Source organism: Sylvia atricapilla, chromosome 5 (genome assembly GCF_009819655.1).
Source record: "Sylvia atricapilla isolate bSylAtr1 chromosome 5, bSylAtr1.pri, whole genome shotgun sequence".
Taxonomy (NCBI): domain Eukaryota; kingdom Metazoa; phylum Chordata; class Aves; order Passeriformes; family Sylviidae; genus Sylvia; species Sylvia atricapilla.
Window position 1 is genome coordinate 11035605 of NC_089144.1, and position 13129 is coordinate 11048733.

General features: G+C 36.1%; 1 protein-coding gene across 1 annotated transcript in view; it reads left to right on the forward strand.

Moving 5' to 3' along the window:
• The first annotated feature begins 1534 nt into the window (after positions 1 to 1534).
• Positions 1535 to 13129, forward strand: part of ORC5 (origin recognition complex subunit 5) — a 60621-nt gene continuing 49026 nt past the window's right edge. The window contains exons 1-6 of the mRNA XM_066318699.1: positions 1535 to 1711; positions 3180 to 3272; positions 5790 to 5984; positions 9426 to 9500; positions 11768 to 11879; positions 12237 to 12367. Of these exons, the coding sequence (XP_066174796.1) occupies positions 1601 to 1711; positions 3180 to 3272; positions 5790 to 5984; positions 9426 to 9500; positions 11768 to 11879; positions 12237 to 12367 (717 nt within the window). The 5' untranslated portion in view covers positions 1535 to 1600. The remainder of the gene's footprint in view (positions 1712 to 3179; positions 3273 to 5789; positions 5985 to 9425; positions 9501 to 11767; positions 11880 to 12236; positions 12368 to 13129) is intronic.

A 13129-nucleotide genomic window follows, 5' to 3' on the forward strand; every position in this document is an offset into this window, starting at 1 on the left:
GGGTTTTTTTGCCACTGATAACAGCGTTACTTTGATTTCCCATACTTAATATGTGATTAACTTATAAATAAACTTATTTTTCGAGTTACTTTGGAATTACCTTGTTGGTATGTAACTGTAATCCTTGTTATGTGTCATGAGATTACTTTCAAGTAGGTGTAATACAAGTACTGAATTACTCATATCATCAGAGATATCAATTTTTTTCCTTCATTAATTTCACTGATTTTTTTGTTGATGATTCTACAATCCCAGCTTTTACCTCAGAAAACACTGAAGACAGTAAAAATAGAAGAATTTTTTTCTCCAATCTATTTATTGAAATACTTACCAGAGATTGGTCCCAAAAGGAATTCTATTTTAAGGTATTTCCATAAATACATTTATGTTTACAAACCTCCTTGTACCCCAGCAGCTCTCTTGTTAGTGCAATCCATTACTGCATTTTTCCTTTCAGAACAGTTTTTCCCTTTACCTTGCTCTTCCTGATTTCCTTCTGATAACCTAATCTTTTTTCCTGTGCTGTTGTACTTATGACCAGCATAATGTATTTGTCCATAAATACCTACATATAAAATCTTTGGGAGTGCTCTGTTCTTGTCTTTGTCTCAATAACATAAACCCCGTCAGTTGCTGAGGTATCTTTATTGCCTTAATGAAATTTCCAAACTTTCTTTTTGATCATCGTGTTGTGTTTCACAAAGCCAGAATCCAGCTGTTGAGGTTGTTTCAGTTGTCTCTCTGCTTTTTGTCTGTATCACAACAGGTAAAAGTACCACCTTTCCAGCAGTTTTAGAAGTGCAGACAAAGAATATCTTTGACTGAGGTGATTTTCTATATTCTGTCACTAAAATTCAGCCATCCCAGTGTTACAGCAATCAAGACCTTTGTTTTTCCTTATTTAGTCCTTGTCTAAAAGGTAGATTGTCATTAATATTACAGTCTTATGTAACTGGTTTGGACTCCTACTATTTTTAAGGAGTATTTCCAGTCTTTCCTATCTGAATTTTCTTCATCTGCCTCTGCTCCTTTCAAGATGGGGTTAGTGTTCCTGTTAGCAGCCAGAGGTCTATTACTTAGTCATCCTTATCTTTCCCTGTGTCCTGCCTCTTTCCTGTTGTTTGTAAATCCTAGTTTATTGGCTGTTCAGGGTGGTGATGATCTATGGCTAATCTACTAATTTTTATTCTCTTGCTACTTTTCAATGTATATAAAACTAGAACTAAATGTGTAATTCCTCAGTTAACTAAACTAGGATAATCCTTTTTTTGTATTGATTTGCTCCTATCCTATATACCTTTCCATTTTGATTTGCTTTTTTGGATTTGTCTGGTGTGGAAATGTCTGTATAATGCCTTACACAGTTAAGTCCAATTTTACCAAAGTCTTTGAAGTCTATCATAGTCATAAGTTTATCATATCATCTTATTTTGAGCTAGAATGTCTGTTTAGATTTTATGTCAATTATCATTTTATTTTCCTTTTGCGTATGGAAGCAAATGATCGTGAAAACATTTTATTTTCCAGGTCACTTGATTTGTTGTCTCTGCACCTCAGAAGGGACGTGCACGTTTAGGTGACTAACTACAGCAGTATCAAAATGCCTAATCTTGAGCATCCAGCATACCCAGCAGCTGACCTGCTGCACTTGGAGAGTTTGGTGCCTTGTCGGGAGTCCCAGGTGTCCATGTTGCTGTCCATATTTGGCGAGGTATTCTGTGTATTGCTCTTTGTATTCCCTCTTTGAGCAGAGCAAAGGAGGAGAACAGAAATTTCAGGGTGGTTTTGTGATGTCACTGTGAACGTGCTTTGGTTGCCTCTTTGTTGAAGTTGAAATTTTTGTTACCATCATTAATGTTAGTGTCTGGCAGTAGGTTCTGGTATGTTGGAAGGTTGAAAGATGTCTTGCAGCTGGAAGGACCTAAACAAACGTAGAGCTATTTGTGTCTTTGTCTCTCTGATGGCTGATTTTGCCACAATTCTATTCTGTCTTTGCCAATTAATACCAGGGCGTAAGTCTCTTCCTCCTGGACATAAAGTTCAGGGGTAATTTTTTTTTCAGTTGCAGTGTAGAAAGTGTATTTGGTTTTGACTTGTTAATCTGAGTGCCAGAATTCTAAGTACATTAAATTGTTCTGATTCTTAGTAGTTTTGAGGCGGATCATAAGAGGGAGAGATCACTGGCTTGTTAATTGGTTCTGTTACTGCTTCACAGAGCTGTGGTAAAAAGTAATGGGGATTTTTATCTGCAAACTTATAAGCAGTTTGCTTGCAGAATGTCCGCTTACATTCAGTAACAAGCTAGAAATTGGTATCTGTTTTCTGTCTTTAATTACAGATACTACTAATAATAACATCAAATTACCATATTCAAGTTTTATGTGTGTTCTACAAGCATAGTGGCAGCAGCTCAAAAATAGATACTTCAATTCTTGATTGATGTACAGGTGCTCAAACCTGCATGTCTTGCACAAGAATGTTTCCTCTTGCATAAATTGACTGTTGTTTTACATTACAAGTGTCAATTTTATTTTTGCATTCATTTTTAGGTCAATATACAAAATTCTTAGAAATGAAAACACAAACCTGCTTTTTCATTTTCACCTGTGTGAAAGCCTGTTCACAATGGATAAAAAAGAATAATTCAGTTATTTTTTCTGCATCTTAAAAAATTACATGAAATACATCAGGGCCATTAAATAAATAGATATATCAAATATTACTTTGTGAAAGAAGAGAAAGCATTACCATCTTCTCCTTCACACTATTTAATTTTTTTCTGTTTGGTGCTAATGAAAAGCAATTTGTAGTGTTTGCAGAAGCTAGGGGAATGTATGGCTTGCAATTTGTGCTTGCCAAGATTTTGTTTCAGTTCGTTAACTAATTTGAATTAAGAGCCCACTGCTTTTCTTTGTGTGTGTTTTTGTTGTTTGTTATGGCAGTTTCACTGGCAGTTCTGTGATACTTGATTCTTGCAAATGACCCTCCCAGCATTTCAGCAAAGATGTAACATAAAACCTGACCTTGTTGATTCCATAATAATTGGTATATTTTATATTTAATGCCTCAATTTAGGAGATAACTTTTCTTTCAGGGGGAAAGTTCATTGTTAAATCTTTTATCTGTTGAATGAAAAGAAAAATTGAAACAGCAACAACTTTTTTTTTTTTCCCCCTTAGCGTCAGCAGTTTAGTTTTCCATCCATCTTTATCTATGGACATACATCTAGTGGGAAGACTTATGTGATGCAAACTCTTCTAACTACCTTACAGGTAAGAATGGTCACAAAGGATATTGAATTTACAGTTTATAACCATGGATCCTCAAAATAGCCTCTACTTTTTCAAATTGGTTTGTTTCCTGAACCACTTCTGCCTTCCACATTCTTCTCCTTCACTTACTGTGTCATGAATGCATCACTCTTCTCACTAGGGCACTTAAGATAAAATGAAGTTGTGCATACTAAAATATGATATAAATGATAATAACTTTTTAAAGAAAGTTTAATAAAGATAAAAAAGGAGGCAAATGTTGTTCAGCTTGTCTCCATGACTTAGCCTGAAGTAACTCCTTTGACTCCTTGTTTTAATTTTTTCCAAAACATGTTTTAAAGTCCTCCTAAGTTGGAGGGTGTCATTACAGAAATTGCTGGAGTCCAGGGCACGGGGAAAACCCCTCAAACTGCCCTGGGGGGTCTTGGATCCCTGCTGGGACCCCAGGAAGGCATTGCCTTTGACCTTAGCCCACGGGAAAAATTGTCAACACTTATGGATGGAAAGAGAACAACAGAAGTTTGAATTAGATAGTAGTTTAGTTTGTCACAGGGTGAAAATTTGTAGTTTTGGGTTTTTAGAATGGAAGTAGATAGAGACAAGATGGAGAATTTTGGGTGATGTCTTAAGTTCTTCTTCTTCTACTCTGTCTTCTGCTGTGACGGTGGCACAAAGATGGGTAGAATGTAGGTGATGTGAAAAATTGCATATCTGGAATTAGTCGTAATTATCAGTACAAAACTGTAAATATAGTACATTTCAAGAGTTAATTGGGTTGGAAACCTTTAAGAGACCTTGTACACCAGGTCTCATACTTTTGGCAGCCTTGTCTATCAAGGTTCTAAGCCTGGTGTAGGGCAGTGTACTCACCTTCAGATAAAATGTTTAATAAACACCTTTCAAGACCGAGCTGTGAGTTCCACTCTTTCAAACTCTGGCATGGGACTTTGAGAAGGAAAAAAACCCCTAATTAAGGGAATCTTGGACTCAAAACCCAAGAAGAAATGTCCTTCTAGACGTGTTAATATCTCTGTTTTTGTCAGTCATGAAATTCAGGGATTTAAATCCAATGACAGGTGCCCACTTTGTGTCTAAACCATACATTTTCACCTGTGTGTTTCTATAGCCCTGATACTTTCAGCTTGTCCGGGGTGAGCTTATCACTGATCTGCAGGCTTTATGCAGAACCCCCTTCATTAAAGATCCTGCAGAGGGAGAAGGGTAGAGGGCAGGGAGGGGTTTATGATGCTCTTCCATGGAGCAGCCTTTGGTGCCTTGCCCACAGCACTGACCCCTCACACTGTGTGCTGCTGTGGCCGGGCCCTGGGGAGCAGCTGCTTTTAGCTGCAACTCTCTCTGCAGAACTTCCCTGTGCCACGTGTGGGTGTCTCCTGTGTGCTGTGGTGGGGTGAGTCACATCTGAGGCACCCAGCTTTCCTTCTGCTATGGAGGTGCAGCACTGAATAGCTGCTTTTTGGCGATGGAGCCCTTTCCTTTTAATGGTGTTCAAAATCATAGAAAAGCTTTTTAGTACATGCTGTGTGAGTGGATTGCCAGCATGTACCCGCGCTCCCCACATCTGCTGAATCATATTGTATTTTAAGTAGGAAGACTGGAATGAAGTACTTGAATTTTTTTTTTTTTTTGTTATAGACATTCCTGCATCCCAGTGACTAATGTTTTCCAGAGGTTTTAATGTTCAGTGTGAAAAAGAGCATCTGCCTTACCAGAGATTATGGAGTTGTGCAGATAATTTTCTAGCAAACCTATTTTAAAGACAGCTTATCTTTTTTGCCTTAGGTACGTTTGACTACTGGTACTATTTTATAGGTTGTAGTGCCTTCTATTTAAAGACAAATGACTGTAGATTTTCGATATTACTAAATTAATACTTATAATATATCTCAAACACTGGGTTTTTTTACTCACTCTTGGCTCTGGAAAGATCTGGTTTTCTGCAAATGTTCTGCACAGTCATGCTGATCACATGACTCTGATATAGAAGCTTACACTTTATCATTTGTGTGCATTAAAAGCCAAAAACATTCACACTAATGCTGGGGAATGTGCTGGGGAGATTACTTTCTTTGTAATGTAAGATGAGATATCAGTGTTTTCTCGACACTGTGATTCGTAATAAACCATTTTATGGCACTGTAATGTCGTACAGTTGTCTAAATGACTTTGAACTAAATGCTGTTTGGTTTTCTTATTGTATACTGCTCACAAGTTCCCAACATTGTTAAAGGATGCATTGTACTTCAGTTTTTAAACATAATTAGAAGGTATACTTCCATTTGAAGATTCATTAGCTCTCTCTTCAGTTTGTGATACATAATATTTTGACTAGGTACATAACTGACCCTTTTTTTGAACAAGTGTTTTTGGTCCTTGTTCTATATTCTGTTGGCAGGGTATGGTTTCTTTCATTCTTTCATATGGTAGAGAAAACTCTTTTTGGAGTATTTACACTGAAAAAGCCAAATGCAATTGTATAGTTTTCCTTGTTCTCCTCAGCTTCCTCATGTGTTTGTGAACTGTGTGGAATACTTCACATCACGACTTCTTCTAGAAGAGATTCTCATCCAGCTGCAGAGCTGTTCTGGCTCAGAGCAGACCTCTGCTGTGCACTGTGATTCTTTGAATGACTTTGTTCGTCTGTTTAAACAAGCTTTGGCCGCTCGGGAGCTTCAGGATCAAACATTGTACATTGTAAGTCATTTGATTGTCATGTCCAGCCTCATTCCTGCTAAGAGGGTGTGAGTAATGGCTATTGATAATTTGGATGTGAAATATGTGCCTTATAGAGCACTTTGCACAAAAATTTCTCCACAGACCTCATTCAGAAGCTGTCAACAGATTCGTTCTGTTGGCTTACAGGCTTTAGGTGAGTATTTTTCCTGTTTTTAGATTTTCTTTCTGCACAAAAATGGTATAGCATAACTAATAATAGACATAAATTATAGCACACATTTAAATTGGGGATGTAATAGTGTTACAAAATCTTTAAATATAGGGAGCCTTTATTTGTTTTATTATTAGTAAGTCATGCTTATCTGTTTCTTGTGAGAATAGCATCACTAGTGAGAAAGCAGAGGTGGGGAATAGGGCAGAAGGAATATGGAGAATGCAAATGACAAGGCTTGGCTGTCTGGAACAGAACTTAAAAATAATATTAAGCAACTAAAATGCATAACTTCCTCTGTAAAAGTGCTTTTGAGATCTTACATCTTCAACTACACTTGTGGCCATCAGAAACAAGACCTGTAGTTTTAAAATTAAGATGCAAAAAAAAAAAAAAGACTGCAATGAAAAAAATGAAGATATGCTGAATTTTATGATATGGTCAAATTCCTGCAGATTGCAGGAAAAACAATCAAGATTTTAGGTTGCAGTAATGATTGAATCAGTGTAATACTAGAACACTAGGATTTGGTTTAGGTCTTTGGGGTTTTTTTACTGTGATAATCTTACCTACATAAAGGAGTCAAAATTTGCAGACTATAACAGCATTGATTGTGCTGAGACATGAACATGGAAACGAATTTCAGTCATACAAGAGGTCTGATGAAAAGACAATATGAAAGCTGTAGTATCAGTGATGTGTAAATGTATCTATATAGTGTGGACCTGCAGAATATTCAGACCAAAATTTCAGGCCAGCAGTAGGAATTAATTTTTTTTTTAAATAATTGAAATTGATTAGTTAAGAAAACAAGAACGTGGTTTAAGATTGATTGCTGTGAGAAGCATGGAGTGATTACCCAGGGTGATTAAGCTCTCAATGTGGCCATACTGCTTCGGGGTTTTTTTTGCAGTCAAACAAGAAATTCATAATTATACTGAACATTCTTCATTCTGTTTCACAGAGTATAGTTAAATATGTTTTATTCCCATTTAAAAATGCTTTGCCACTGAGTTAAATAACTTCATATCATGTTTAGTGGAAACAGTACTATCTCATAGTTTCTTATAAGTCACAAGGTTAATAAATTTGACGTACTTCTTAGAAGTGGAATGAAAAAAGTAAAGTACCAACACTTAAAACAGATAAAAAGATATAAATAGACAAGTGGTTGAGCTTACTGTCACAAAATTATATTGACATTCTTCAGGAATTCCATAAGCGCAAAATTTATCTCTCTAATAACCTTCAGTGTATTTTGCATAATACTTCTTACAGTAAAATCTTACTTTCAGATTACTGTTTGGATTAAAAACTATTCTGTATCAGTAAAGAATTTTTCATGTATTCTATGCAAATTGGCATTGCTCAGAAAATTAGAAAGTTCTTGAACAATGGTGTAGGAAATAAGGCATTACATAACTACAGAGGTTCAATTGTATCATGAAAATAGTTGTTGCCTCAGAAGAATCAAGTATTAAATTAGTATTTCACTTACATTTTGCACGGGAACAGACAGGAATGGGAGAAATCAATTCATGTTTATTAACCTCTGCCGTCTGCATTTACTGTAGGGTGGTTTAAATTGAGACTGATGGAAGACCAGTGTGCTGGTAGCATAAACTGGCAATACTAACTTATTCCATTTAATTTCTGTGGTAAATAATGTAATATTTCAGCTCAATTAACTCAGAGTAAATTAAGACAAATGTTTACTTTCAAGCAATGAATTCTGAATGTTTCTCTTAACCCAAGCATGGGTGCTGAATGCTTGTGATTGCTTATGAAAAATGAATTTATTCATTTTAACTTCCTGAAAAATTGGAGTAGATATAACTTTTAGTCATTCATACATTTACAATATTTAGCACTTTACAGAAGTATCAAGCTACTTTTTTTAATATAAGTGAGCAGTCAGTTTTAGAAAGAATAGGCTTTTTTAAAACTTACAGAGTGACAAGTTGATATGGACACCAAAGAATAAGGCATAGATCTATAGACCTGGGGGAAAGCTGTTTCTATGAACCACTTGACATTTTCCACAAAACAGGGTCACTGTATTTTTTCTGCTGTTAAGTAGGAACTGTAGTTTCCCATTTAACTAAAAAGTGTGATCTGCTTAGGTCAAGACCTTAAAGCTTTGTGTTTGGTAGCTGCATGTCACTGGGTCCAATAAGCAGTTTTTTGTTAGTGAAAATACATTGCACCTCTTTGGTCTGTAGTGTAAAGTCACTTATTACAGGAACCAATGCAGATACCAGTATAAAATCATATGTTGTAGTTTTAAATAAATTCCCAAGAAGTGTCAGGTAGTGATGCAGAGTTATTCTTTCAGGTAAGTGGTGGGATTCTGAAATGTTTTCAGAAAATGTTTGGTTGTACACATAAAATTCTTTTCCTTATTGTGGGCAATGGAAATGATAGATATCCTAAGATTTTGGTGGAGAGAAGATACATAGTAGGATAAAAATATATTTTTCTAGGGATCTGTTTTTTAACCTCAACAGCAGTAACTCAAAAGAAGTAATGAATTTCAGAATTTAGATTTATATTGCAGGTAGTAAATAAGCCACAGGAAGAAATGTGTTTCTATTATCTTTTTTCATTCTTGTCAAGATTTTAGGTGTGCTGAAAGTACACATTTTTTACCAAAGGATGACCATTCATGTCTTCATGCTTCTGTTTTAGTTCTTCAGAATATAAAATGTTATTTGCTTAAGATGTTTCCTGTTTAAACTGTGCATATGCTACATGTCTGTTACTGCTATGTGAAGTTTGCATATAATAAATCCTATAAATTCCAAGGCTGCAAGAAAAGTTTCTCCTAAAATTCAGTTCAATGAAAAAGATTTGCTCTTACTTGTTTCTGGAAAGTAATTTCTTAGTAGGAAAAGATAACTCTCCTAGAGTGAGCATGTAGTTACAGTGCTACTGTACTACATGTAAATTTGAAAATAAGAAGAATTTTGGGGAAAAAATGGAGGTTTCAATGGTTGTTAAGGATATCATGGCTTTGTTGTGGTACTCCTGACTGGTGTTGAATAATAATTCTTCCTGCCATAAGGCATAAGAATGTTGCTTGTCTAGGGATTGTATGATGTTTTTAGATGCAGAGCTGCTTGGGATTCCTGGAAGCACATTTGAAGCAATGGTCTCTCCAATTCAGTTTCCAAGCTAAGAATTAATTTTAAGTCCATGTGGGAGTGGGAGTTGACTTTGTCTGTATAATGTCATTGCTTTGTTAAAAGGTTCTGGATAGAGCAGAACAGCTGAGGGAAATGGAAGCAAACATCCTACCAGCATTTCTTAGGCTTCAAGAGTTGGTAAGTGTCTGGAAAGGAATTATCATATGTGTCTTGTCTGTTGGAAGTAACTGAACGTGTGGTACCTGTACATCCAGGCTCACAGATCAAGATAAGTGATTATTTAGATGACAGAAGTTGCAAAATTAAGTCTCACCCCTCCAAAACTGGTCAAAACTAGGAACCAAACTAGAATTTAAACATTGTGAGATTTTTATTAGACTCCTTTTTTTTTTTTTAAAAGTTGTGGTTAATGGTATCTTTTTTACGATGCCTCATGTGTTGTAGATTATTTGGAGGTTTGTGTCAGATATATAGTGTCATTTCTAGATTATTTGTCCTTTTAAGAGTGAGATCTTCAGTAGACTACGAGCTGTTTAATTTGGCTGGAGCTGCACAGTTCAGCAGCTGTGAATGTTCTTTGACTTGTTAGAGAGTTTTCTCATACTTCTGGAACTGTGCAGCAGTAAGTTTCTGATTGGAGTAAACCACAGTGTGCTTTCCTTTCTCACTTCTGAAGCATCAAAGCTTTTGCCTTGAAATAAGCAAAAATGGTACATTCCCTGAAAAGAAGCTGAAGACAAAACCAGAACTTGCTGGTACTTTGAAATGTCTGAACATGTAAATAGCTGAAATTATACTTGTTATCTCAAAGCTTTTGTGTGGTGCTCTTAATCTTCTGGTCACATTGATTTCTCTACTGAATGAAGACTGATTCACAGCTGTGTTCTTAATCCTGACAGCTGGTGCATTTTCTGTCTCTTTTGTTTGTTCTGCCCATGTTCTGGACTAGGCTGCTCCTGAAGCAGAAACAACCTGTTCTGCAGAGAAGGGAGGCAAACATGGGTCTGTAATTGCTATTCATGGATCAAAACCCCATAGACTAAGATTTATATGTGCCAGAGGAACACTCCCAGATTCAAAATTAACCTCCAACAAGACTGTTGTCTTGAATACTGATGATCCAGTTGCTTAAATTCTGGATTCTGGACTGAGGCTTTCTAAAAGAGCTGTGCAGCCAATGTTGCAGAGCAATGCTGTAGGAGCACATCTCTTGCTTCTCTTCCTTTCCTGGAGTGAAAGGACACCAGAAACAGCACTAGTAGTAGTGAGGGATATCATGGGACTGGCAGGGCGCTGCTGATGAATAGGTCATGGATGCTTAATTTCTCTGAGGATTGTGTTGGCAAGTACTGAAATTCTTTGTACTGGATGATCAGTCAGGAAGTGAACTGAACATATCTTAGCAGTTCTGGCAGCTGAAACATTAGGAGGTCTGGGAGAGGAAACCAACTGAAAGAAATGCAGAAAGACTTCTTTGCTGAAAGGGAAAAAACATTATGTTCCATAAAAATGAAGAAGAAACAGTAAAGAGTATGGGTGGGTGCCACTTCCCTAAGAAGTGGGAAAAGGAAGTAAAAAAAGATTTTCACTGCTTTTGAGGGAAGGGAATAGTATTTAAATGTCTTTCTAGTCATTCACAGCAGCATTCACTTTCTTGAAGAACCAAATTTAAAAGCATCTTTTGTTAGGCAAAATTTTGAGTACGGTTGCAAAAATCTTGCAAAGAGAGAGAATGACATATCTTCACATGAATTTTAGCTTCATATTAAGAAACTAGTACTTTGAAGAGTGACCAAAATAAAACAATGTTTTTTTTAATATGAAGGTTTTTGTTACTTATTGATCAAAGTATCCAATCTGAAGGAGGTATTTTGTCAGTAAAAACTTGGTTACAAAAATATATTACTATGAACAGCCCCATTGCTGTTAAGTAGTAAAATAGTTGGGAGAGTGAACAGGTAATACTATATTTTTGGTTTGGGGTGTGTGTGTGTTTGTTTTTAAAGACCAGATTGCCTTTAAAGTAAAGTGAAAGATAGCTTGGTTCCAGAGGCACTGAGATTTCTTTCTGCTTTTTGACATTTTCAGTTTGCTTTGAAAGTCTGTGTTTAATTACTAAAGTAAAATGTTCTCTTAATTTCGGGGTTGGAATCTACTTGTTATTGTACATCACCCTACAAAGCTTACCTGTCAGTGAAATGGTAAGTGTTGGAGAGAAATATCATATAATTATAAAGATTTGCAAATGTATGAGCTGCTTGATTAGGCCAGCTGAAGCTTTAATGCAAATTACTAGCATAGTAATAAATTGTAAATTTAATGATTTTTGTGAAACAGAAAAGTCACGATAATAATTTTTCTCATTGATGCTCTAACATGCACTGGTTTTTTGTTATTTCTCTCCTTGTCACTCTCTCAGTCAGTTTTTTCTCTTCCCTGTGTAGACTGACAGAAATGTGACAGTTGTTCTGCTCAGTGAAATAGTGTGGGAACTCTTCCGTCCAAACATTGGGTGCTTTGAGCCATTCACCATGTATTTTCCAGATTACAGCATAGGTAAACTAAGTTTTTAATCTGCTTTTTGGGGATTGCATTACACTTTGTCAAAGGACATTCAAAAGTTTTTTCCAGGTTTATCAGTGTGCCTTTTACAGAACTCAGAATATGTAATAGCTACTGGAATGTAAAAGTCTATATTCATATAACCTGTCAAAGTCTTGCTTTTTTCCACTTGCCGGAAGATTTCAAAGTAATGTTTTGATTCCATTACGTTTGCTGGTTCTTCAAGTCAGTGTAGGTTTTGGTGGATTTTGTTGGAGTTTTTTTAGTGATAGTTATTGTTTGTTTTTTCACAAATGTGGTCAATTTATTAAGTTGGCTTGAAAACAGCAAAATTTATTTTTGTTTAAACAGGACATCTGCAGAAGATCTTGTCTCAGAATCATCCCCCAGATTATTCTGCAGATTTCTATTCTGCATATATCAACATTTTGCTTGGCGTCTTCTACATGGTCTGTAGGGACCTGAAAGAACTTCGACATCTGGTGAGATGAGCTGCTTTACAGTTCCTGTTTTGTTTTAGGATGTCTTTTACCAAATGAAAGTCTAGATTTATTGTTGAATATAGACTAAGAGAAAATCAGAGATTATAGAATGGTTTGGGTTGGAGGGGACCTTAAAGGTCTGGTTCTAAGTCCCCTGCCATGGGTAGGGACACCCTCCGCTAGACCAGGCTGCTCAAAGCCTTATCCAGCCTGGCCTTCAACACTTCCAGGGATGGGGCATCCACAGCTTCTCTGGCAGCCTGTTTCAGTGTCTCGCCACCTTCATAGTAAAAAAGTCTTCCTTATATCTACTGTAATTTTCCCCTCCTAAGAATGTGCTAGCTTAAAATGTAGTTGCCCTAAAATCTGTAACAAAGGTTGCAGTTGTTTTGGTGGCTGTAAAGGGCTTCCAATGTCGTGTAGTTTTCTGGTAATAAATTGAAAGTATTTGGAAAAAGGACTTTTAACCATATAATGTAATAGTAAACAAACTTAACAGAAGAAAATTAAGTTACTTGATGGTGACATTTGCATAAGCTTAATAATAATCACAAACGTTATCTTAATCCAATTATTATTTAATTTACTATACTGTGTACAAGGAAATTTTACAAGTTTGACATGATCAGTGAACAAATCGGTGCTTGAGAGATGATCCAAATGTTCTGCCTGTGTTTTCCCTCAGGAACATGCTGCTAAATTTCAGCTGAATTTGTCTGTTAACCGCACAGGTTTTATATGTAAATCAGATTGCTGGAGACA